The sequence below is a fragment of the Halichoerus grypus genome, chromosome 8, assembly GCF_964656455.1.
Source record: "Halichoerus grypus chromosome 8, mHalGry1.hap1.1, whole genome shotgun sequence".
Taxonomy (NCBI): domain Eukaryota; kingdom Metazoa; phylum Chordata; class Mammalia; order Carnivora; family Phocidae; genus Halichoerus; species Halichoerus grypus.
Window position 1 is genome coordinate 2115743 of NC_135719.1, and position 26559 is coordinate 2142301.

The window sequence follows — 26559 nt, forward strand, 5'->3', positions numbered from 1 at the left end:
TGTGGCCTTTGCAAGGACTTTGTAGACAGAATCCTAGCCTCCGTTGGCACAAGCCATCAGGAGGCCCTTGTTTTTGTCTGGTCTAAGTGCTGCACCCGTCCCTTTGGGTCATTTTTATGAGCAACTCTGCATCTGCATATTTGGGGTTGCTTTGCTGAGGGTTACCAGCTTCCCAGGGCCAGAATGTTCTCATGACGTCCAGGGGCGAGTTTGTTTATGGAGGCCTGATAGTTCTGCCAAAGCAGGCAGGTTCTTCGCACCGCGTTCGTGAGCGGGGACTGTGCCCTGCTTGGCCCGGGTGATCCGTCCTGAACAGGCCTAGGCTGGGCTCAGAGGAAAATAAGTACACACTCTGTGTACACAGCTAGTAAGGATGGGCGGTCCCCAGAGTGCCTGAGATGGAGGCGCCCCACGAGAACTAGGGTTCGAGGCGCTGATGCTAATTGATTCCATCCACAGATGCAGAAATGCAGGAAGTCCTTGGCGTCCACTGAAGGCGCAGGCCAAGACTGGTGTGATCAGGGCTTTCCTCGGGGAACCGTATCTGGGCAGGGGAGCCCAAGGTGGAGGATGGGGGACTGCGGAGTGTGGCCTGTCCCTGGGAACAGACCCTTTTCTGTGTTCATTCCCCTCCTGCTGCCCTTCCTCCTTCACCTCAGCTGTGGGAGGAGGGGGCCTGGCCCAGAGGCAGAGATGCCAGTAAAACCATACCAACTGGGCTTGAAGAATGAACGAGCCTAGATTTGGGGCCACCAGGAAGCCCAGCCAAACCCTCTCAAGCCTTGTTCGGGAGTCAGAGGCAGATGAGGGGTGTCTCTGAGCCCCTGCCCTCTGCTGGGCCAAGTGGCCCATTCTCCAGTCCCTTCTACCTCCGCCTCTGAGTATGTGGCCTCCTCCTGTCCTTTCCCTGAGGCCTGGAGATCAAGGCCTTCCTGGGGTCCTCTGGCAGCCCACATTCTTGCCCTCCCGGGGGGGGGCCTGCCTCTCTTTGAGGGATGCTCAGAAGGTTATGCACAGTTATCTTACCACATAATCATCACCTTCCATTCTGTCCCAGACCCCAGAGACTTGCAATCAAAAGGCTTACTCAGACAAAACTCAATTGGGTTTTAATCTGATTAAATTTTTACGGCAACTGAGACAAAGGCGATAATGACTAATTGCTCTAGTCTCCCAAGGGACATAATACTACCATTCTGTAGCAATATTTACAGTATTTACCCAATGACTCTTCACAGGATGGAAAAATTGGGGGAAATACTTGAATAGAGGACAATTCCCCAAACCCCAAACCAGCAACTAAATAGCCATCCATCCATCCGTCCTTCCATCCATCCATCTTTCCATTTTTCCATCCATCCTTCCATCCATCCATCCACTCAACCACCCATCCATCCATCCATCCTTCCTTCCATCCATCCATCCTTCCATCCATCCATCCACCCATCCATCTATCCATCCATCCATCCATCCATCCATCCATCCATCCATCCTTCCATCCATCCTCCCTTCCATCCACCCATCCATCCTCCCTTCCATTCATCCATCCACCCACCCACCCATCCATCCATCCTTCCTTCCATCCATCCATCCACCCATCTATCCATCCATCCATCCACCCATCCATCCATCCTTCTTCCATCCATCCATCCATCCTTCCTTCCATCCATCCATCCATCCTTCCTTCCATCCACCCATCCATCCAGTAAGTCATCTGACAATCGTTTATTGACATTTACTCTATCTGTAAATGCTATCTCAGTGAATTAATTAATGAATCAATAATGCCCTGCAGTGAGGGGTTGCTGGAGGTGGGGATCAGGAATGGTTTACCCAGGAAGTCTCTGTTTTCATCCACCTTGGAGGGTGCAGATAACTCCGTGGCACAACATGGCGATCAGCCTGACATCGGACTTCCTTAACTCCATAGGAATTTTCCGATCCGAGGAATTCAGTTCTATGACGGCCCCGTCAACATCCAGAACTGCACTTTCCGCAAGTTTGCGGCCCTGGAGGGCCGGCACACCAGTGCGCTGGCCTTCCGGCTGAACAACGCTTGGCAGAGTTGCCCTCATAACAACGTGACCAACATTGCCTTTGAGGATGTCCCGGTGAGTGAGGCGCTGGGGCAGGCTCCCGGCAAATCCAGACTCTGGGCGGTGATTCACAAGTCCCCCGGGGCTGGAGTTTGAGCAGTTGCCACCACCACAGGGAATGAACAACTTCCTGCAAGCAGGCTGGGCCACGTCCCAGCCCGTCGGCATCCAGACTGGAAAAGTACAAGCATAGGTTGCCCCACGGGTCAGGTCTGGCTACGTAAATGCTCGCTTGCCCTCACCCTGCCCCAACCCCCTAGAGCCTCTGCAGGGGCTCCTGCCAGACTCAAGGGCCTGAGGCTGTTCCTCCAAGGGCCTTGGTTTTGACCTCCTGAGTCTCGTGACAGGGCCACCTGAGTGGGTACAGTTAATCTAAAATCCCAGGGTTTCCAAGGCCCTCTTTGCTAAAGATGCTCTGCTCATCTCTCCCGGAGAGTGCACCGTGAATGGGGTCCACCCGGACACAGACAGGTGCCGGCAAGGAGCTGGGGTGAGGAGAGCAGGACAGAGGGCTGCCCCTTGAGGCTGGGCAGGGCCAGACGGCCTGGGGCATTTACTCTGGGTTACGGACCTCCCAGAACTTTCCTCTTCCTCCTCCTGGTCCTCCTCTGGGCCTGCCCTTTGCCTGTCTGCCCAGCACTGGTGGGCCGAGGGGAAGGAGTGAATCTTGTTGCTTCATTTCTTTACTCAGGCTGCTGAGGCCTGGGAGAGGTCAGTCATGGAGACCTCCACGGCTGGTGTTGAAAGACTGTCTTGCTAAAACAGCACGTACACACACATGCACTCCTGCGTCCCCTCCCCTCCACACGTCGGAGCCCTCTCTAGGGTCACCCACAGCAGCCGCGCCTCCTGTGAGCAGAGGCCAAACGGACGCGTTGCGTCTAGAGCTGAGGCCGGTGCGCGTCTGGCTGTTTGTCGGGCTTCCTCTGTGAGGTCAGCCGGGAGGTCAGCCGGGAGGTCTCCTGCAGCGCCCAAGAGCGTCTTGGGTTTGGCCAGGGTGTCATGTCAGCGGAAATCGGAAACTTCTCCCTGGCCTGATGACGGCCGCCGTTTCCCTTCAGCTCTGGCCCGGCCCTCACTTTCCTGGGCTGTTTAGATTACTTCCAGAGTGTTCTTCGGAGAGCCCGGGCCCTGGTTCAACCAGCTGGACATGGACGGGGATAAGACGTCGCTGTTCCATGACGTCGACGGCTCTGTGTCCGAGTACCCGGGGTCCTACCTCACCAAGGACGACAACTGGCTGGTCCGGCACCCGGAGTGCATCCACGTCCCCGACTGGAGAGGGGCCATCTGCAGCGGCCGCTACGCACAGGTGGGGGACCAGGGCGCCCCTGGGGCCACCCATCCCACCCCCCGGTCCTGTGACGAGGACGAGCGCGGGCCTGCCACAGGCCTGGCTCTGTGCCGTGCAGGAGATTTGGGTGTCTCTCCTCTCCTAGTTTTCTTTTTCTCTTTCCTCCTCACCCTGTAGAGTTTTCAAAAAGTCAAAGTGAAAACACATCATAGGCAGAAAGCAGAATGCCTTGGAAAGGGGCATTCTGAGGTCCAGGGCTTGGGTTAAGTCAGGCCCAGTGCATCGGGCCCAGTGCAGATGTGGGCAGAGGGGAAACCAGCTCTTCATCTGTGAAATGGGGCTAACAGCTGAACCTCCTTAACGAGGCTGTGGGCGTGGGCTCACGTACGGATGTAAAGGGCTCCTCAGCCGCCAGGACTGTGGTGCAGACCATGCGTGTGGTCTTAAATCTTCTAGAAGCCGCGTCAAGGCAAGGAAGAAAGAAACGGGAAATTAATTTTAATAGTAGTTAATAATGTATTTTAACAGCACACTCAGAATACTACCATCTCAGCATGTAATCGATGCATAGAAATCACTAGTAAGGCACTTTACATCTATGTATTTGTCTTCCTGTTCTAAGTCTTCAAAGCCCCCACACCATTTGGGTATAAATTTTCAACAAAGTGGAAGCGAGTCCCACTGAAATGATAAAGTCACGTTTAGCAGGAGACTATTTTACACTGCCTTCAGTTTGAAATCTAAATTAATTAAAATGAAATTTAAAATTCAGGTCCTCAGCCACACTGGTCACGTTTCCAGTGCTCAGTGGCCCCGCGTGGTCGATGGCTGTTGTACAGAACAGCACGGGGAACGTGGTAGAACCGAAAACCTTCGTTAGCTATGATGATGCTACCTTAGTTAGTACGTGGCTGGTGAATAAACGAGGAGGCATGCCCAAGAGAATGAAGGTGTTACGGGGGGGAGCCCGGCGAGCCCGGTGGCCCCGGAGGGGGCAGGACACGGGTGTGAAGGAAGGAGGTTGTCCTTGGGACCACCTGCCGGCAGGCCCTGTGGACATCAGTAATGGGGGCCGGGGGGCAGTGAGGAAGGAGCTGCAGGAGGTCTGGGGTCCGGGAGAGACGGGACAGGGAGCTGGCGCCAGAGAGGGCAAGGGGCCCCGGGGCCAGGTGGGCGCTCGGAGCCGGGGGTGCCGGAGAGACAGGCGCCGGTGGAGTAGGAGGGCCGGCGGGAAGACAGGGCCGGGCTCAGGGCAGGAGGTCGGGGCGTTTGCGCGATAGAAGGTGAGGCCAGACAGCGGGCTGAGGAGGGCGGTCCCCGCAGAGAGCCTAAGGGCGGGAAGAGGGGCCGGGAGTGTGGGGGTGCCAACCAGAGGCTGGGGAAGCTGGGTGGAGACTGGAGCCGGGGAAGGGGAAGGGCGTTGGCCTCCCTGCTGGAGCGCCCCGGGGGGAGGTGGGCCTGGAAGGATCCGGAGGGGCTCCTGGGGCCTGCCTGCTCAGGGCGAGGGATGCGATGCTGGGGGAGCCGGGGGCGACTGGCCCTTTGGGAAGGCACACTGGGAGGTGGGGTCAGAGTCTGCTGATAGACGGGATCGGGTCCTGAGGAATTAGAGGGTGACGGAACCCTGGGCCCTCGTGCCCCCAGGGCGGGCCCTCCTCGCGGCCCCCCCGGGTGGAGCCTCCCACCCTTGCTTTCCCACACATTGCTTGTCTTCTTGCAGAAACGCTCTGATCGCTAGCGCTTGCCCGGTTATCAGAATGGGCTGCTGCTTCGTCAGTTCTCGCAACCCCTCCCTTCCCTTCGCGGCTTGATCTTCCCTTGAACTTGTGCTTCTCCTGAGCGCCCAGCTATGGGCAGTGCCGAGGTTTCCCCCTCCGTTTCGTGGGCAGCACAACCGGAGGGGAGATGCCCCCTCCCCTCCACGTGCACAGTGGCTCGTGGCTGTGCTGGCCACGGCCGCGGGGACGTCGCCTTGGGAATACAGGACGCCGTCTGATGCTGAGGCCGGCCCACAGCAACCGGGCTCTTGCGTCCGCAGGACTTGCCGTGCGCTCTCTGAAATGAGATGCCACTGACCGGCACAGGGTGTAGTGACACGGGCTGGACCCAGGGAAAGGGAGCGAGGAGCGGCCACACGCCCGGGGCTGTCTCTCCGACGCAGGCGGGACAGCAGCTGGGGAAAGGAAGCGGCTTTCTGTCCAAGTCCTCGCCCCCCTCCCCTTCCTCCTCCTTCCTCATCCCCTCCTTCCCCTGGTTACTTTGGGTTTGCCGCGTGACTGTGAAGCCAGCCCTTCCCCCGTGTCACTGGGATGTCCTGGACGGAGCCCTTTGCTGAGCATGCACAGGAAGCCTGAGCCGGATCGTGCACCCGCCAGCAGGAAGATATGCCCCCTTATTTGGCCGGTGGTTCACGCATCCTTAAAAGGGCTCCAGGAGAAAGTTCCTTTGAAAGTGGGGCCTGTAGTCCGATGTTAACCAGACACTCTTGGAATAATCTCTTGTAATTGTCCTGATGTGTGTTTCCTTTTTGGGTTGCAAAAGATGTACATTCAGGCCTACAAGACTAGTAACCTACGGATGAAGATCATCAAGAACGAGTTCCCCAGCCGTCCGCTGTACTTGGAGGGGGCCCTGACCCGGAGCACCCACTACCAGCAGTACCAGCCGGTCGTCACGCTGCAGAAGGGCTACACCGTGCACTGGGACCAGACAGCCCCCGCCGAGCTCATCATCTGGCTCATCAACTTCAACAAGTGAGTGGGTGCCCAGCCGGAAGCGGCGTGACCTGGGGACGGCCGCTCTCCTGGAGCTCAAGGCCGCGGTGAGGACGTCCCAACGTGATGAAGTCCCAGGCCAGCCCATGCCAGCCCCGCAGAAGGGCTCCTCTAGAGGGGCCGAGAGCAGCCGGTAGTCAGGGATCGGAGACTGGGCTGAGCCCCCCGCTCTGGGCACGGCTGACCTCAGGCACAGCGTCAGGCTCCTATGGGGCAACCAAGGGAGGTGACATGACAGCACGTCACTCAGGATCTGGCCTCAGAGATGGAGGCCGGCGTGCTCTCTGTGAACACGGTCACGGTCTCCCTGGGAGACAGACATCAGATGTGGAAAACGACACCCACAGACATGAATGGGCCCTGAGATCGGGCTGGGCCAGGAGGGCTGAGCCCCGTCCTCCGCATCCTGGGCTCTTTCACAACAACCCGGACGAGAGGGCGTCCTTCTGCTCCCGGTGGGGCACCTCAATGTAGGCCCGGGAGGCGCCGAGCCACCGTCCCGGTGAGACCCTCCCCGCCCCCACGCACTCCGCACAGACCCCGTGACTACAGCAGCAGGTGGTCCTTCGGGACTGCCCGTTGCGGAGATGGGGGAGGACGGCTGGGTCTCTCTCCGGGGCGTGCCCCGGACGCCCCTTCCCGTAACCTGGCCCTCCTCCTGACCGCAGGGGCGACTGGATCCGCGTGGGGCTCTGCTACCCCCAGGGCACTACCTTCTCCATCCTGTCGGACGTGCACAACCGCGTGCTGAAGCAGACGGCCAAGACGGGCACCTTCATGCGCACCTTACAGATGGACAAGGTGGACCAGAGCTTTCCGGGCAGAAGCCACTTCTACTGGGACGAGGACTCAGGGTGAGGAGCCCCACTCGGCCCTGTGTGGCCCCCGAGAGCCCCCAGCGGGTTCCCGGCTGGCGGCGTAAGATGCTTTGCTAGGGGCTTCCATTCAAAGGCCGGTGGCGCCATCCACCGATGACATCCTCCAGGCTGCCAAGCTTGGGCGTAAACGTTCTGTGGAACACACACAGGGGCTGTAGGAAACGGGCCTGTTTCAGGAGCAAAGTGAAAGCAGTGAATCTCAGAACAGAGAAAACGCAGAGTGTTACCTCCGACCCTCACACACCAGCTGGAGCACGTGATGTCACCCCTCGTCCGGGGGCGGGGGACGAGGAGGGAACGGAGACGGATCAGCAGGGGCCTGCCCAGAGGCCACAGCACAGTCTGGGCACCCCTGGTTTCGAACCCAGGCCATCTGTTCCCAAAGCCCCCCACCCTTGTGCTAAACGCCTCCAGGTTCTACTCAGGAGACACAACAGGGATGGCGTGTCTGTCTGGAGATAGGGAGCTCTTTGGTCCCCTCCCCTAAAAAGAGTAAGTCTGACATCTCAGGAATGCCCGCACATCTCTGAAGCCATGAGGCTGTCGACAGCCAGCCCCAGAGGAGTCCAGGAAAAGGATCGCTTTGCCGTCATTTTCCCATTTTTTTTTTTTTTTTTTTTTTAAGATTTACTAATTTGAGAGAGAGACAGAGAGCACAGAGGGGACAGGCAGAGGGAGAGCGAGAATCTCAGGCAGGCTCCACGCTCAGTGCAGAGCCCAGTGAGGGGCTGGATCTCACCACCCTGCCATCAGGACCTGAGCCGAAACCAAGAATCAGACGCTTAACGGACTGTGCCCCCCAGGCGCCCCCATCTTCCCATTCTTGTATTGAGGTCGAGGATAAGGAAATCCCTAGCAGGTGCTCTCTCTGGAGATGAAGTTTATCAATCTGATTAGAGAGAAATTAGAATTTGAAAGTCGGAGGCGTAAGTAAAATGCTGGGGTGGGGGCCATAGATAGCACCCCTTTCCTCACGTGACTTCTCAGCCACCGTGGGGCAGACAAGGCGGCCGGCGAGGAGGGAACGGCGTCTGCTGGGGAAGCTGCCGCTGCAGCACAGAGCTCCCGATAACGACCCCAGGCAGCGGTGAACGACCGCGGACAGCCCACCCCCAGGACGCAGGGCGTGGGGGCAGACTGGGGTGCCCGGCCTCCGTCCCCGCAGTCAGGGCGCGCTGATGACGAGGCTGTGCTTTAGTTCGGTTACACGCTCGGGGACTGTGAGCCGGGTTACAGGATGTTGGTTCCTGTGTAGAAGCCCAAACCGTCGGGCTTCCCCAATTCTCGGGGCCCCTCTGCCCGGCCAGCGTGTGTCCCCGGCGCCACCAGCTGTGTGGGGTGGGGTGGGGGTCGCGGCATCGGGCTGGTTGGGCCGTGTGGGCGCAGCCGAGGGTCGGCCCCAGGGACAGCCCGCGTCAGATGGGCTAACAGAGGTGGGACCCACCTGAAAGCTCTCTGCGGAACTGAACCAACAGCGATAAGCCCCAAGTTAGTGCCTTGGCTTGCTCACGCTCGGAGCCCCTGCACCCCCCGGGCCGCGTCTGGTCCTCGCCCGGAAGCGAGAATCAGTTCTGGTCCGGAGGAAAGCCTGGCGAGGAACTGGTAGCACGCTCCCGAGCCGGCGCCGTGAAGGGACAGACCGCCCGGCTCTGTCACCGTGCAGCTGGGGGTCCTGGGCAAGTCACCTGGCTTCTCTGAGCCATGGCTTCCCCGCCCGAGAACCCAGGATGGTAGCAGCGCCTACCGCCCAGGACCGTTGGGGGGTTAGGTGAGATACTGGGTGACTTAGCGGCCAGCGCGTAGAGCGCGGGGTCCACGTCAGCGTTGTTCCCTTCATCCGATGCATTTATCTCTCCGACGCAGCGACCCGACAGACACGGCGCACTGGCCACGCTAACGGGGGCGGGGGGGGGGGAGCGCCCCTGGGGGAGGAGGGGGAGGAGGGGGAGGGGGGAGGAGGGGGAGGAGGAGGAGGAGCAGGGGGAGGAGGGGGAGGAGGGGGGAGGGGGAGGAGGGGGGAGGAGGGGGGGAGGGGGAGGAGGAGGGGGAGGGGGGGAGGAGGAGGAGGAGGGCTCCCGCACCAGAGCCAACCGCCGCGCTCCCCGCGTGCAGGCTGCTCTTCCTGAAGCTGCAAGCGCACAACGAGAGAGAGCGGTTTGCCTTCTGCTCCGTGCGAGGCTGCGAGCGAATCAAGATCAAGGCTCTGATCCCCAAGAACGCGGGCGTCAGCGACTGCTCGGCCAGCGCCTACCCCAGGTTCGCCGAGAGGGCTGTCGTGGACGTGCCCATGCCCAGGAAGCTCCCTGGCTCCCCGCTGGTGAGTGGCGGGGGCGGCCTTTGCCCGGACCCGGGCCCAGACCCAGGGCGGGCCCTTCCCGGACATCCGCCTGGCCCCCGGCCGATGCGGTGACTTCCGTCCTGGGGGATGCGGGGGACGGCTCCCCAGACCCAACAACCGCGCCAGGCTGTGTCTGTTTTCCCAGAAGACAAAGGACCGCTTCTTGGAGGTGAAGATGGAAAGTTCCGGGCGGCGCTTCCTCCACCTCATGAGCGACTTCGCCTACATTGAAGTGAGTGGCTCTGGCCCTGCAGGGGGCTGGGGGACTGGCTGGCCGTGGGGTGGGGCTCTTGTCACAAGCCCTCCTCCTCCGGAAAGTGGATCCCCCGGTCATCCTGGAGGACAGAGGTCCAACATGGGGGTGGGGGGGAGGTTGGCAGGGTCGGGTCCTTCTCCAGGCTCCCAGGGAGCGCCTGCCCGGGGCCTCTGCTGGCCTCTGGTGGCTGCACGCTGTCCCCGGCTCGAGGACACGCCCCTGCATCGTCTGCCTCGTCTCCACGGCCTTCTCCCTGAGTGTGGGAGCCCCGCACCCCCTGCCTTCCTCCCACAAGGACACCTGTCGCTGGGCTTAGGGCCCATCCTAAATCCACAGGGATCTCACCTCCAGATCCTTAATGTACCGACATCTGCAAAAACCCCTGGTCCACATAAGCTGACTTCCCAGTCTCCGAGTGATGGGCCCGTCATTTGGGGCCCTGCAGAGGGCTACAGAGAATGGATGGAGGAGGGTTTTAAGTTTGGAACAGCTTCGCAGGCAGGCTGCCCTCAGGGTCCACATGGGAGCCACAGAGCAGCAGAACCCGGGGCTTTGCCGCCCTTGGGCCCCCACGTCACAACCGTGTTGCTTTGGGCCTGCAGGTGGATGGGATGAAGCACGCCAGCGCAGAGGACGGCCTCCAGGTGGTGGTGATCGATGGCAGCCGGGGCCACGTGCTGAGCGAGGCGAGCTTCCGGAACGCCATTCTGCAGGGCATCCCGTGGCAGCTGTCTGAGCACGTCGCGGCCATCCCCGACAAGTGAGTGTGCGCGCGGCAGACCCCGGGCCAGGCCCCCTCCCTGGCCAGTCGGGTCTGTGGGAGCTCGGGGAGTCTCCGCAGTGAAGGGCCCGCCCGGAGACTCGTGCCGGAGCCCAGGCCGTGCTGAATGCAGGTCAGGCCGAGGCGGCTGGGCTGCCCGCTTACAAGTGGGAGGCCTGGCCTGGCCCTCTTCCCGGACCACGACACACTCCCAGCATGATCTCATCCCTCCCACACTTCCAGTTCGATCCAAATGCTGGTGGCTTTTGAGTGCCTCCAGCCCAGACCTCTCCTCGGCCCCGGACATTCCTGTCCGACTGCTCCTTGGGCAAGGCCATCTGGACGTCTCCTCTAGGACTGACTCTCGCCATCTGTTGTCTTCTAACCTCCAGACCAGCCCCTCCTCCTGCTTGCTCTGTTTTGGTTCATCAGCACCATCCCTGTAGACAACTGCACCGGAGTCTGGGCGTCCTGCTCGACTCCCCCTTTGTTTCTCCTCTGTCCCCGTGTCCCCATCAGCCCACTTGCCTGAGCGCCCTCCTGCTGGTGCTCTCGGTGGCTGCCCCGCAGGCCCCTCTGGCACCAGCACCCCGGCTCAGCCTCCTACCGGGCCGGCCCGTCCGCCTCCCCCGTCAGGCCCGGCCTCCCTGCGGCCTGCTGGCTTGAATTCTGCGCCCTCTGCTAGAAACCCCGGGACGCCCCAGCACGCTCCCAGTCTAACACACGCACGTCTCTGGGGAGGTCTCTTGCAGCGCAGCTAGACGGTTCTGCTTCTCCTGAAGCACTAGTCTTGGTCGGACCGGGGACACGGCTGCTCCCGGATCCAGGGCACGGGTGCACTTCTGAGTGCGGGGCCCACGTCTAGCTCAGAGGTGTGTTTCTGGCTAACTGGGTGGAGCATCCGCTCAAGAGCCAGAAGCTGGCGCGGCAGGAAGCCTGAGTAACGTGCTCAGTGCGGCACCTGCCACGCAGGACGTGCTTAGGAAGTATTTGTCGGTGGGAACAAACGTACTTCACTGACTCTGAGTGTGTGATGGGCGCGTCACATCAGAGAACGGGGGCTCTGCTTACACTCAGTCTCTGCGTCGCCCCCCACTAGAAGCTTCTTCAGCATTGCACATTCGTGCAGAAAGATCAGATTTACTGATTTGGGGAAAACACATTTTTCATCATGAGATCCGTAGTTTTCATGCCTTTTTTGGCCAGAGGATTTCTTCTTGAAACGAAACAGGATGCAGAAGTCTGGAACAAGAAGGGAAAATGCAGAGCCGCTCCGTTTAGGGGAGGGGCAGAGGCATGGGACCACCCCCCCGGCCCCCCGGCCCCCCGCCCAGGGCTCCTCTGGGCCGGGGCAGTAGCCCCGTGCGCCTTGCGGGACGAGCCCTCACTGAGAACCTGCTGTGAGCCAGCCCTGGGGTGGCACTGGGTGCCCTACCAGCAATTGGGTACCAGCAGCCCCCTCTCTGACCTCCTGCAAAGGAGCAAGGAATGGGGCAAGGCAGGTCCTACCCACTGTCACCCAGGCCTGCCCTGCACCTTCCATCCTGTCCCTGGGCCGCCACCGGCCTCGGGGAAAGAAGGAGGCAGCTGCTCACCCCGAGAACATTGAGAATGGCTTTTAGGAGTGGCCTCCGCACTGCTACCCCTGGCAATCTCCCCGCTGACAGGTGCAGGGGCTCACAGGCCGGGATGGCCCCACACCAGGCGGACAGGGACACCTACAGTGTGCAGGAACCCTGTCTCCGTGTCCGGTTCCTGTGAGCTAACCTAGGGCCCTGTCTGGAGGGCACGACCTTTGTTTGGGGTCACCCCAGCAGGAAGGGACTCCCGCCTTTGCTCTGAGCTGGAACAGTGGCAAAACCGCCTCCTGGGCACCCAGCCCGAATCCAGGGGTGAGGATGTGTTTGCAACGCTCCCTCTCCCTAACAGGCTTTACCCCCCAACCCCTCAGGCCTCCTCCCAGTCCCCCCGAGAGCCACACGCAGCCCCGGCTCCCTTCCCATCTGTCCTGAGGGCTAACAAGCCCTTGTATCTGAGGAGTGTTCCTTCTGCTCCCAGTGGGACACAAATGGGGGTGACAGTGGGTTCCAGAACTCTGTACAGTCATGTCTGGACTGTGGTCTGTGGTTATGGGATTCCTTTGAGATGTGAACTGGAAGCCCCACTGGGCTTCTGTTCCTGGGGGAGGTGCTCACTTCCTCCTCCTGTCTGGCCCGGCAGGCTCAGTCTGCCGCCAGGAGCCTGTGTTCCCAGCACTTTGGCCTGAACACAACCAAGGCAGGGGAGCCTTGCTCCAGAGCTGGGCTTTTGCAGGTTGGGAGCGCCAGGCTGGGAGCACCCCTAGCTCCGGGCCTCTGCCCCCCCCCGAGCACGGCTCCCCTCGGACAGGCCCTCACACTCTTACTCTTCTCCCCATTCTCCCCATTTGCAAACCGAGCCGTAGCACTCTTGCCTGAGCAGAGGGAAGGGACGTGAAGGCGGAGGTTACCCCTCCCCTGAGCGTGTAGTAACCCCAGGCTGTGGCTTTCTCTCTAGTCCTAAGCAGTAAGTGCAAGCCGACGTCCCTCCTCCACTTGCCGCCCCGGGAGAGGTGTGCTCTGCGCACCTACTCTGTCCTCACTGGGGCCAGACGTGCGCGGGCAGCGGGCCGGGGGAGAGCAGGCTCGGGGCTGTGTGGGAGGGCTGCTCGGGATGTCGCTCAGCACACGGCACGCGGGACAGGCTGCCCTTGCCCAAATCCCCGGTCGGACCTCTGGGCGCTGCTGACTGCCCCCCCCGACCGCCGCCACCGCCCGGGAGGAGCCCTCCCTCCGGCCCCTAACGTCCCCTTCTCTCGCGCAGCTCCATAGTGCTCATGGTGTCCAAGGGAAGATACACCGCCAGGGGCCCCTGGACCAGAGTGCTGGAAAACCTCGGGGCAGACAAGAGCCTCAAGTTGAAAGGTAAGTGGTCTAGAGGGGGTGTCTACCGACTGGGCCCAGACGCCCGGGGCACGGTGGCTGCTACCCCCGTGCTTCCCACCAAACCTCCGGATCCTCAACACAAGTGGTGGCCTTCTGGAATGCATGGGCGAGGTGCCGCCTATCTCCATGCCACACGGCAGCTCCCTCTCGAGGCGCGGCCAGACACGGCAAGGGACTCGCTAGAGCGGTTCACCCGTCTGCTCGGCAAGTGCCCCCTGCTTTTGAACAAAAGTATCCGCAGAAAAGTGGCTCGACCGGACCGTCGTCCCAGGTCCTGCTGCTCAGCCAGGCAGGGCCCACATCCTCCTCCGTGCCCAGGCGGTCGCCCAGCAGCTGCACGGCGCACTACAGTCCGCGAAGCTCTTGTCCCTCCCTGCCTGGGAGAAAATGGAAGCCCGAAGAATCTAGGGGGCTTGTTCAAGGTCACCCTGCACTTCGGAGACAAAGCCCAGCGCAGACCCCGCAGGGAAGAAGCCAGCCCGCCCAGAAATGCAACCTGACACTCATCACCATCACCGCAGGCTGGGGGGTGGTCCCTGGGGAGTCTGGAGGGAGGCAGAGCGAGTCTGTGGACGCTCATGTCCACCGTGGTCCACGCGTGGTGTGCAGCCCCGCCCCCTGCTGAGCACCTTATAATTCATGAAGAACCGGGGCGTTCGGTGCCCTTATTCCCATTTCAGATGGAATTAGACACTTCAGTAACTTGCCCAAGATTTGAATTCGGATCCGAATGTTTCTAGTCCAGACCAGTCAGGGCCGTTGGTGCCATGCCATCCTGACCACGAGAAACATCTACCGCTGGTCGCCCACCACAGGGGACGTTAACTCCAGGCAGCTCCTGGAGAAAAATCAGGAACCATGAATGAAGGCCCTTCAAAGGAGCCGAAAGAGAACCCCAGGGAAAGAGAAGTCTCTTCTCCAGCTCAGTCCTGGAATCATTTTGGGGCCTTTGTCTTTTTAATTAAGACCCTGTTGCCAAAAGCTGACATGCCTGAGGTGACCTCAGTCGAGTGGTGCTTTCCCAGTGGTGAGAAGTGTGTGCCGTGCGCCGGGCTGGCCGTTCCCCAGTGTGGACGTGCAGCCCCACGCCCCTCAGACGGTTAAGCTCTGAGTGCAAGAGGGAGACCGCCGTGCGGGGCCGAGGCCTCGACGTCTGGTCGGGCTGCTCCGTCCCCTCTGTGCCTGGACAAAGTCCTTCTAAGGCCACAGCATGTGGGAGCGGGGGAGAGATCTTGTAGAGGCGCCCATCCTTCGCGGACAGATGGGGACGCTGGGCTTCTGACGGGCAGGGGGCTCAGCTCGAAGGTGGCGGGCGCTCCCGGGAGGTGTCCTGTGTAAAGCAGAGCCACCACCCCAGGCGGCTGGCCCCGAGGCTCAGGTGACACCCCGCGTGCCCCCTGCAAACGACACCAGGTACCATGAGCAGCCGGACACAGCTGTCCCGTGGGGCACCGAGGAGGAGAGGGCTCCCTGGTAGGGGCAGGGGGATGGCGACGGGGAGCCCTGTGAGGTGATGGGGTGTGGACATTCTCTCGGGGCTTCTGTTCACGGCACCCATCCCTACTTTCCAGAGAAGATGGCATTCGTTGGCTTCAAAGGGAGCTTCCGGCCCACCTGGGTGACTCTGGACACGGACGACCACAAGGCCAAGATCTTCCAAGTGGTGCCGATCCCCGTGGTGAGGAAGAAGCAGCTGTGAGGAGGCCTGCTCGCGGTGCCGCCCCCCATGCGCGGTGGCGGCGGCCCCTGGCACCGCGGCGTCAGCCCTGATGGGCCGAGGGGAGGCTGTCAGAGATGCCCGGTGCTGCCCACCCCCCTGCAGCCCCCACTCAGTGTCTCCCTGCAGCCCCGGGGGGCGGAGCTGCCCACGCCGGAGACCTTCTCTTCCCTGCAGCTTCCTGGTGCTTCTCTCCTGTCTGTGCCTCTGCAGGGGGAGGGGGGCTGCGTACTAGGAGCCCGGGCGGTGCTGGCAACCGGGTCTGCTTCGGCGGGAGCCCCGATCCAGCCATTCGCAGATCCCCGTGCTCTCCAGCACACGCGGTAGGGGGTGGAGACAGGGAAGAAGAGACTGGTCTTCGGTCTTGGGGAAATCTCTGTTCCTGTAAGCAAGCACCAACCTCTGTGGGGTTAGGAGCCGGGGTGTAGACAGCACTCGCCAAGGCGGGACTGGCTCCCCTCGGGGAATGGCCGAGCCCTGCCTCTGGAGGGGTTCAACCTTTCCGGAGACTTCAGGTCCTGGGATGGGGGGAGGACTAGGTGACTTCTAGAAGCCCTTTGCGTTGTGAGATTCCAGAAGTCTGTGGCTTTTCCTACCGCACATAGAACCCAGCTGTAGATGAGGAGATTCTTTCGGGCCAGCGCCTGTGACGCGGGGTGCCTGGGGCATGCAGGGTGGGGGTGGTGAGAAGCCAGGCCTGGAGTCAGGGGCTTGCAGGCTGGGGGCCCAGGCGGTCAGGTATGCATGCCCTCCGATACCAGGTAGAGAATGTGAAGGGGGGACGATGAGGACCCACACAGGCGCCCTGCAGGGAAGGATCCCGCAAGCTTGGGTGGGTCAGGAAGCTTCCTGCAGGAGGACGAAGGGGGCCCACAGGAGGGAAGGGCAGGGCACCTTGGTGAGCAGAGGGTTCGGAGGTGCAGCCCTTCCCACCTGCATCTGCCAAAGCTGGTGACTGCAGGTCACCCTCTGCCTGTTGCTTGCTGGCCCACTCACCACGGCCAAGCATGCAAGGGGGGGCTAGGGGGCCTTATATCGCCCCCCGCGGGGAGCACTTTGGTCCCCAGCCAGCCCCCCTCTGACCCCGGACGGGGGTGGAGCTAGGTTGAGAGAAGTGAGCTCCTATTTGGGGCCTCATGTGCTCTTGAATGGGCTCACCCCTCAATGAGCCCGGGGTTTCGGGGTTGGAAAGGACCTTAATGATGACCTAGTCCCAAACCCTCATTTTTTGGATGGGGCACGTGAGACCCTGACATGGGGAAGAACCACACAGCCAGGCCGGGGGCCGGGCCAGGAGCCCCACGCCCAGCACCTGCTGCCACACCGCATTGCCTCAGCTACTGGCCCCAGAGTGTCCCGCACTCCCGAGGGCGCACCCCAAATGGGGCCAAGCCCCCTGGAAGGAAAACACTGATCAGAATAGAGAGAACTAGCTGATGGCGGGTTCCCTCCTGGCCTTCTGTGCACACAGGGCTGCCCTCCCGCGGGCTGGCGGCGGCCCTACAGCCTCCACGCTGCTCCAAGCACCGGCCGTCCCTCGAGAGGGCTCGCGGCAGCCACGACCCTCCCACTGGTGCCCCCTGGTCTGCAGGGGGGGGCCGGGGGACTGTGTCGGGGCACACTGCCATGCTTCTGGTGAGCCGGCGTGGCTGCTCCGGGGGGCCTGCCGAGCTGCGGGGCCCACCGCAGGCCCTTCAGCTACTGCTCACCACCCCGCAGAGAGCTCCGGGAAGGAGGGACGCTCCCGCTCTCTGCTGAGGTCCCCGGGTCACGGGGGGCTCCACGGGGAGCTGCGTTTTCCCCTTTCCTGCACCAACCACACACCCTTTCTTCAGAGAGGGCCTTCTTGGCTCCCTGTGCCCGGCTGCACGCATGACACGCGGGCAGGAGGCCCCCTCCCCAGGCTGAGCCAACACCCTAGTTCTCCCAGCGGCTCGGAGGTGGCGGAGGGACGTGGCAGCTGCCCAGGCCCTACTCCCGGGCAGGCCCCTTGCAGGCAGCTGCACGGCCCTGCAGAGGGGAGCCGAGATGACCTCACGTTCGCGGCTACAGTTCTGCGGGGTTTCCAGACTCTGTCACCACGACGGGTCTCACACTGTGAACCACTTAGGATGTGATCACTTCGGGCGGCCAGGAACGCGGACTGTCCTTGGTTCGGTTACTTTCCAAAATGACGTATTTGAGAATCCTCAGAGTTGTATGTATTAGACATACGTAGGATCTGCGCACTTTCTCTCTGCCACCGTGACCGCAGCTGGTGGCCGGGCACGTTCTTGGTGGCACGGATTGTCTTGTGGCTTGGAAAACTGTCCCTACGGTTCTTTCTGTCTGTCAGCCTTCGCATGAGTTGGGCCTTTAGGGTAAAGGACACTCCTCTGAAATGCTTGTCTCCTTCCTGTTGCCGAAATAGCGGGTCCTTTTTCGGGAATTCGATGTATAGTGTGATTTGTATGTAAACGTTTCCTGTAGGTGCCACCACGAACAAAGATGTATTTTCTATTTATTTATTATATATGCACTTGGAGAAGTCATTGTCAGAGAAACGAAGAATTGTCTTAAATGTCGTGTGTGGTGGGTGAGCTCAGAGCCTGTGGGCGGCAGAGGACCTTGGCTCTGGTGTGGAAGATCTTGCTGTACCATAGTAAACATACAAACGATCTCATTCTCCTGCCTGCTTGTTTTGTTTTCCATGAACGCGGCCCTCATTTTAAGCCAGATACCTAAGGAAAATAAGATTGATGAAATTAGCCTAAGCGCCTCTCTCATTTCCCAGAATAGTTACGGGCCAACGTCCTATCCGTGCCCCGCCCTGAGGGGGCGCCCACAGGAGCTGGTGCGGCTGGTCCCGCGAGAGAGGCTGTCGTGCGTTCTTGTGACCGGCCAGGCCCAGCACGTGCCCTGTCCTCCTCGCTCCCCAGCCGTCCGGAAGCTGTCAGGGCAGCTCTGCCCCTGGGGGAAGCCAGGAGGGGCCGACGGGGTCTTGGCTCGAAGCAGGACTGTCTCTTCCTCCTGGACGCCAAACACAGCATCCGAGGACAGCGTGCAGGGGGAGAAGTGGTCCGAGCCCAGCTGCCAGACAGGACGGGGCAGAGCCAGCCTAGCGTGGGCCCCGCGGCCGCACCGGGAGGGGCTCGCAGGATCTGGGGAGGAGAAGGTGAGAAGCGGAGCCTGGACTGGGGTGGCCAGGGAGTGTTGTGAGCTGCGCCGCCCCACAGGCAGCCACTAGCCACACGTGGAACTTCACCTGCAGGCGGAGGTCACACTCGCACGTTCCTTGAGCAAATGTGCGCAGCCCCTGCTCCAAGCCGGGTGCTGCACAGAGGGGGCGTGAAAGAGCCCGGGGCTGGCAGGGGTCAGTGAGTGGCCGCGGGTCAGCAACCGACGAGGGACGGGGACACTGCCCAGGCGGACAGAAAGCTGGCAGAGGTGGTGGACACGGGTCGGGGAGCCGCATGAGGAGGAGGCCGACGGGCCGGTTTCAGAGCCCCCCGGGTTTGATGGTGGGGGGCGGTCCCTAGTGACTTGGCGGCCAGCAGTATCCCTGCTCGAACGCGCACAAGCCCGGTGACACGGGAACGACCCCTGGGGAGGGGGGGGACCAGGCGGGGCCCCAGGAGACCACAGCCGCCGGCCAACCCAAGAGCCAGCGTGCAGAGAGGCGGGGGCTCTGGGGGCTGTCCGGCCTTCGCTCCTCCACCCACGCCTACAGGGGAGTCCCTGTGCGTGCAGAGACAGGCCAGCTTGGTGGGGGCCGGGGCCGGGGCCACAGGAGGGTCTGCAGAAGGAGCAGGAATTAAGGAATGAAGAAGGACAGGAAGAACGCTCCAACAGGGAACGGGGCTCGCAGGCCTGGAGGCAAAGTCCGGGGAGACAGCACGAAGCGGTGGGGGGCTCTCCCTACACGCCGGAGGGAAGGAGAGACGGTGTTCACTCCGAGACACCCTGCAGTGGCCTTGAGAGGTCAGAGTTCAGACTGTCTGCCTGAAATGCAATGGCATGGAGTTGGAAGCAGGATTGGGGAATTTTGTCCTCACATCCAGGGGACAGACGGGGTGGTCCCCGACCTAACGTGTGCCTGCGTGCCCGCCTCGTGACCCACCACTGCACCACCCACTTGTCCCCTGCCTGGCCCCAGGCACACAGAACTCTCATTACTTCTCACCCACCCAAGGCACCCAGGGCCCCCCCATGTGACATGTGACCTGTTCCCTGTACCGGGCACACGCTTCCCTCTTCCTCCTCCGCTGGCTGATGCCTGCTCTCTCCAAGGCTGAGTTCCACACAAAGGCTTCTCTGACCCACTTGTGGCCCTGTGCACCTTCCTCCTTCCTCCCCCAGGACCCAGGGCCTGCACCCCCACAGCGCACACCCTGCCTCGGGCTGTCACTCAGCCCTCCCCCCCCGCCTCACTCAGGGCGGGACCACCCGACTTCCCACAGGGGGCAGAGTTGTGCGCTGTAAATGTGGTATCGAATGTCGAACGAAGGCATCAGCAGACCCGGTCTCTGCCCTCTTCACGGAGGCCAGGACCCAGCTGCCCTCTGAGCGCACGCTGAGGCCCCCTCCCCCAGAGGGCAGGGGAAGGAGAGGGAAGCGAGAAGGGGGAGGACCTCGGAGGAGTGCGGCTCCGCTCCAGACCACATGACACGGAGAGTGTCGCCTTAAGCAAATCAAGTGAACTTTGGATTTCCAGCTCATATAAATGTTACGGTTATACCACACTGTAGTCTATTAATATGCAATAGCATTATGTCTAGAAAAGCCAACGTATACACCTTAATTTTAAAATACTGTATCGTGGGGCGCCTGGTGGCTCAGTCAGTTGAGCATCTGCCTTCGGCTCAGGTCATGATCCCAGGGTCCTGGGATCGAGCCCTGCATTGGGCTCTCTGCTCAGCGGGGAGCCTGCTTCTCTCTCTCCCTCTGCCTGCAGCTCCCCCTGCTTGTGCTCTCCCTCTCTGTCAAATAAATAAATAAAATCTTTAAAAAGATTTTTTAAAAATAAAAATAAAAAATAAAAAAATAAAATACCGTATCCCTAAAAAACACTAGCCCTCATCTGAGCTTTCAGGGAGTCATCACCCCTGATCACAGATCACCAGGACAAATATAATAACGGTGAGCAAGTCTGACATATGACAAGAAGTGCCCAACTGCGGCGCAGACACGTGAAGCTAGCAAAGGCTGGAAAGATAGCTCCAACAGACTGTGATGGCGCACAAACACCTTATGTCCCCTTGCTAACAACCGAAGACCCCCAGATCCCACCAAGAAAACGACATTAAATAATTTGCTGACTCCAGGTTTACCCAACAAACATGGGCTGCTTGGGTGTCTCCAGTGTTTGGGGATCACCTCTTCTCTTAGTCAATGAACCTGCTCAAGCTCCCGTGATTGGGAGAAGGTCAGCGCCACCCCTCACTGCCGAGTCCTGCCCGTGCACAATGTCCACGCACACACGCACGCATGCACACACACACCCATGAGCCTCTGCTGTGCCCATGCACACGCACACGCACGCACGCCCATGAGCCTCCGCTGCTCCCACGCACACACGCCCACCCTTGAGCCTCCGCTGCTCCCACGCACATGCCCATGCACATGCGCACGCACGCACACCCTTGAGCCTCTGCTGCTCCCACGCACGCATGCCCATGCACACGCGCATGCACGCACACCCTTGAGCCTCCGCTGCTCCCACGCACGCACACCCATGCACACGCGCATGCACGCACACCCTTGAGCCTCCGCTGCTCCCATGCACACACGCCCACCCTTGAGCCTCCACTGCTCCCACGCACACATGCCTATGCACACGCACACGCACGCGCACGCACACCCTTGAGCCTCGGCTGCTCCCACGCACACATGCCCATGCACACGCGCGCGCACGCACACCCTTGAGCCTCGGCTGCTCCCACGCACACATGCCCATGCACACGCACGCACACCCATGAGCCTCCGCTGCTCCCATGCACACATGCCCATGCACACGCACACGCACGCCCACCCTTGAGCCTCCGCTGCTCCCACGCACACATGCCCATGCACACGCACATGCACGCACACCCATGAGCCTCCGCTGCTCCCACGCACACATGCCCATGCACACACGCCCATGCACACGCGCACGCATGCACACCCTTGAGCCTCCGCTGCTCCCACGCACACATGCCCATGCACATGCGCACGCACGCACACCCTTGAGCCTCGGCTGCTCCCATGCACACATGCCCATGCACACGCATGCACACCCATGAGCCTCTGCTGCTCCCATGCATGCATGCCCATGCACACGTACACGCACGCACACCCTTGAGCCTCGGCTGCTCCCATGCACCCACGCCCATGCACATGCGCACGCACGCACACCCTTAAGCCTCTGCTGCTCCCACACACACATGCCCATGCACACGCATGCACACCCATGAGCCTCTGCTGCTCCCATGCATGCATGCCCATGCACACGTGCACGCACGCACACCCATGAGCCTCTGCTGTGCCCATGCACATGCTCACACATGCACACCCATGAGCCTCTGCTGCTCCCACGCACACACGCCCATGCACACGTGCACGCACGCACACCCATGAGCCTCTGCTGCTCCCACGCACACACGCCCATGCACACGTGCACGCACGCACACCCATGAGCCTCTGCTGCTCCCACGCACACATGCCCATGCACACGTGCACGCACGCCCATGAGCCTCTGCTGCTCCCACGCAGAGCTGGCCTCCGTTCGGACCTCCCTTGTGTGTTCCTTTTCCCCACAACACAATGACCTCGGGGGGAAACACGGCCCCTTTCCTTCTTGATCCCCCCAAATTATATGAACACAGGGAAGTCACTCATACGCAGCAGGATTTTGCTGAAGGTTTGGGAATATGGCAGAGCAACAAACTAAAATAGAAAATTAGTCATCATTGCCGCAAAGTTTGTCCGCCTCCCCCCCCCCCGACCCCCCGAGGCACACACCTTAAGTGAATTCCTGGGTCCGGCTGCTGCGTCTGGGAAATCAGAATGCTCCTCACCTTATCCAAAGCATTGCTGCTTCCCTCCACTAATTACACTTAAAAAAGAAAATCGGGCAGGGCACCTGGGGGGGCTCAGTTGGGTTGAGCAGCTGCCTTTGGCTCAGGTCAGGATCCGGGGGTCCTGGGATCGAGCCCCGCATCAGGCTCCCTGCTCGGCGGGAAGCCTGCTTCTCCCTCTCTCTGCCGCTCCCCCTGCTTGTGCATTGTCTCTCTGTCTCTTTCTCTCTGACAAATAAAATCTTTTTTTTAAAAAGTGGGCTAAGCATTTCTTTTCTTATCCAAACACTCATCCGGGTGCTCTGTGGAGCAAAGATGATTTTCTCCGGGCCACCACCTCGAGCAGCACCAAGGATCTGCAGAGCCCATGACTGTGGCGGCCCTAACATGATGGAGCTGTAAGCACACTTGCCTCTTGCAAGGACCAGTCTGTGCAGCGGGGCTTGGTGGGGGCAACGGGTGACAGTTACCCACGTTCTGAGCAGGTGCTGCCTGAGTCGTCCCTGAAGGACACGTGGAGAGGGCTGTTCTGGGCCCCATCACTCACCTCCAGACTAGGGAACGGAAGGCGAGAGACTCTGCCCAGGGGGCCTTCCCCGACAGAAATTCCAAGAAGAGAATGTTTCCCCCCCTCCAGGGGTGCAGCCCCCAAGCCAGCGGAGGGCTGCCAAGAGAACCTCTCTTGGGGAGATGGGGAATTTGCAGGAAGACAAGACTGACATTTCACTTCTCAGCTGGATACTGCTGAGCCCCAAACTCACAGAACCCCCAGCTGCTGCCCACGTGGGGAAGAGCGTCCTCAGGAGAGCTGCCCTGTCTCCCTGTCACTTGGGAGGGTAGAGGCTGAAGATGTCTCTCTGCTCGCCTGGGGTAACTGAAGGAGGACCCGGTGAACACGCAGTTCCCAGGAGAACGGAGTGCAGCCTTTGCATAGATGGGCGGCCACCTCTGGGCTGGGCAAGGACGCATGGGGTTTCCCGTGAGCCACGGAGCCTACCCCCAGCGTGAACTAGCCTGAAGGGCCGCTGCCCCAGATGGCTGCCTGCTCCGATGGGGGGACCCTTACTGGAAGGGGCTGTAGGTGCCTCCAGAGGCAGGAGCTGAAGGAGAAAGTGGTTTTATCAGTGTCCAACTGGAAACTGTATTGCTCAATCAAAGTAGGCAGGACAGTATCCGGGAATAACCCAGAACACGTCCCAAGCCAAAGAGCCAACACTCGGACACGTGCCCTAACAGAGGGCACCCGAGGACATCTGCAACCGCACAGATTGGAGAAGGCTTGCTGCCCCTCCTCCTCCAGCCCCCAGCTCTGTGCCCCACCCCGTAGGAGCCAGCAGGGATGGGGGGCTCGGGACGCGGAGCAGGAAGAGGAGAGGGTGCAGGTGAGCTGGCTGCAGGGCAGGAGGAGAAAGCTCTGGTGTGCTGAAGCCCACGGTGTGACTGTCCCGACAGGGCCCGTGGCAAGCTGCAGAGCCCAAGAGTCCCGTCCGTGGGAGCCCTGGTTCTCGCGAGCTGGCACGAGCGGGCTCCAGCCCATCGCCGGCAGGGGGCTGAGGCAGCAGAGTGCTTGGAAGGCAGCCCTGAGGGAACCACCCATCTCTGTGCCGCTCTCTGCCTCACAGCAGACCCTCCCAGAGCCGAGGGAAGTGGGGAAGGACTGCACCCCCCGGGCAGGACCACGTTCTCTCTGGTAGCAGAAAGAGGCTGCTAACATGGGGACTTGCTTCGTGGTGTCTTTTAAAGTGGTTTCTTGTCCTTCCCAGGCCAGAGGGAACACAGTACATGTGGCTGAATAAAGACAAAGCTGGGGATGGGGAGTGCTCTCCTGAGCAATAACCCTGAAGGTGAAGTCATCAAGATTGGTTGACAGCACTCCGTGGAATTATTAAAATTTAAAATCCTAAATAATACTGAAGACAAATCAACGGAGGAAACGAGCTTAAAATGGATCTCCCAGGTAAGAAGTCGGTATCTGCGGACATGCTTGGCCCCTGTGTTTGCTCCACCCCGCCGTCCTCAGCCCGCCCCAGGAGCAGCTCCCTGCCCGACTGCCCGCAGGGCTGGCCGGCGGGAGGTCCCTTCAGGAGGTGGGGGGTGCTGGCTCAGGGAATGAGGGTCACTGCTTCCCTCCTTGCTGGGTCTCTGTGGGCTGGCGCTATCCCTCTAAGCAAGCCAGGGCCCTCTCCCACTGTCCGCCTGGGGCCCAGTAACCGCCCTCCCTCCCGGCATCCCCAGGCCTCGGGCTGGTGACTGCTTCCTGTGGTTGCAGGCCCAGGGTCTCTGCCCCACTCCTGGCTGTGGCCCAAACTTTACTCAGAGCTTGCAAGTGGCCCCTTCATGAAATGATCCTTCCTAGGGCCTCCTGCTGGACTCTACTGATACTTTATACACAAGGTGCTCTTACAAAGTTTACGTAAGCAGGTGGCGGGGGAGGGGGCAGGGGGGGAACCAGAAGGAAAACCAGAAGGGGCCATTCACAGAAGAAAACGTACAAATGGGAAATAAATACATTTAAAAATTCAACCGCAATTATATGATGCCGATTGAAACAACAGTAAGATGCTGTTGATCACCCATCAAACTGACCGCTAAGGGACCAGTACGAATACTCGCAGACGGTGATCAGATGCTTGGTGCATGTTTCTATAAAGTGATTTACTATTATGTAAAAGTGATTCGAAGATGTGTGCAAAGTTTGGCTCCAGAATTGTGTCCAAGAATGCATCCTAGCAGAGGGCTATGGGGGTGCGTGAGGATTGGTGACTGGGGCCTTCACTGCAGTGTTTTACACGGTAACGGAAACTCTGAAACAACCCTAATAGTCAATAATCAGAGGGTGGTTAAATTGAGGCATGTTCCCTTTCCCAAAACACAGATTAAAAACGACTATGGAAATACGGACAATTATCAAAGCTGGTGACAGGGACCGGGAACCCGGCAGACCTCGCACACTTTTGTGTTCGCGCACCTTCACAACAGTTCTGTGATAAAAGGCGTCTGCAAGTTGGAAGTGGCCGGTTTAGGGAGTATTTAGCATTACGAGTCAAGAGCCTTAAAAACAGTCTGTTTCGGTGAGCTACTAAGTACTTACGGGGCATTGACCTGGGCAAACAGAGCCTGGGTATCAAACTGCTCATTCTGGGATTCTTTGTACTCATTTGACAGGGTCGAAGAAGCCCAGTGTTCAGCTACACGGAACGACTAAATAACTTACGGTCTGCTTTGATGAATTATCAGTCCTCGTTGAGATTCTGTTTCCGAAGTTTGTGGCGACACCCCGCTCACTCGCTGGTGGAGTCAGCGGCAGAATCCCTGTGGGTTACGGGTTCCAGGTTAAACGATCTTGGAGCCCAGCTGGTCAGCATTCCCCACCTCGGACGTGTTCACGCGCACGCACACGTGCACACACATGCGTGCTCACACGCGCATGCACACACACACCCTCCGGCTCTCACACCCCATGCAGGGCCACGCTCCCACAGCCACCGGCCGCCTCTCTCCCTCCGCCTCCATCCTGGCCACGCCCACTCATGCCCCCGGGCCTTTGCACCTCTTCCTCCCTCCTGGTTCCGCATCTCAAAAGCCCAAAGAACTAGCAGGCGTGGTGAAGTCCTCCTCAGGGGCTGTTCCCTTGTTTAAATTCCTTTGGGGAACGCTGGTCTGGTCCAACTGTGGCACAGAGAAGTGACAGATACATACACGGATTCAAAACTGGAAGTAGGTGCCCAAAGGCAGAAACTACCACCCTTACCCTCAAGGGGCTCTAACGGAGGAGCAAAGACCTCAGGGAGTCTGTAAGGAAGGTTCGTTCTATCCTAGGGGTTTAAGGGACCCTTCTTGGCTTTGGAAAGGAGTCCCTCTTGTTCTGTTTCTTCCGGATGCTGGTCTGTAAATTCCAGGCCTGGCGGAACTCATCACCCCTGTTTATAGAAGAGGTGAGGGCGAGGGACATCAAATATGGCACTCAAAGTCATCCAAGTCAGGGCTGAGGCAGGAGGCGAGGATCAAAGAGGCCCCCGTGTATCCAAGCCCACGGCGAGAAGCCTCACTCCCCGGATGAAGAGGATGAAGAATGCCGGCTGGCCTGGCCGGGAAGAGCAGATGCAGAGCGGACCAGATGTCCCCAGGAATTCCTGACATTCCAGACGGCAGCTCTCCCTGCCCACGGTGCTCTGGGCTCCAGATCTGTGGGCTTGGATGCTTCACCTTGGAAACTTCGGCAGACTTCTCTGGAGGACAGAGAACTGCCCTGGGTTTGCCAGGCACCGCGCTCCAAGCCTGGAACATCCTGCCAGCCGGGCCGCTCTAGTCCATCCAGGGCTGGATGGAATCTGAGCGGCAGGCGCATGCACGGAGAAGTGTGGGTCAGGTCAACAAGCCCTGTGGGGAGTCGACCAAGTGGCCTCGGCTACAGCTCAGGTGGACCAGGTGGAGAAGGCCCCGGAGTCT

At 60.3% G+C, this 26559-nt stretch overlaps 1 protein-coding gene and 1 long non-coding RNA gene across 2 annotated transcripts in view; one reads left to right on the plus strand and one right to left on the minus strand.

Annotated features, from left to right (window-relative positions):
• The window catches only part of CEMIP (cell migration inducing hyaluronidase 1), a 133205-nt gene extending 118137 nt beyond the window's left edge, over nt 1–15068 (plus strand). Inside the window, exons 21-29 of the mRNA XM_078078807.1 lie at nt 1931–2111; nt 3193–3408; nt 5932–6143; nt 6833–7018; nt 9155–9359; nt 9526–9612; nt 10239–10396; nt 13238–13338; nt 14931–15068. Coding sequence (XP_077934933.1) covers nt 1931–2111; nt 3193–3408; nt 5932–6143; nt 6833–7018; nt 9155–9359; nt 9526–9612; nt 10239–10396; nt 13238–13338; nt 14931–15058 — 1474 coding nt within the window. The 3' untranslated portion in view covers nt 15059–15068. The remainder of the gene's footprint in view (nt 1–1930; nt 2112–3192; nt 3409–5931; nt 6144–6832; nt 7019–9154; nt 9360–9525; nt 9613–10238; nt 10397–13237; nt 13339–14930) is intronic.
• LOC144382831 (uncharacterized) lies at nt 1711–25854 on the minus strand. The gene is made up of 4 exons (XR_013450239.1): nt 25661–25854; nt 25325–25422; nt 12801–17796; nt 1711–3842 (listed from the first exon to the last, which is right to left on the minus strand). It is a non-coding gene; the product is annotated as an uncharacterized LOC144382831 (long non-coding RNA).
• Nucleotides 25855–26559: the final 705 nt, after the last annotated feature.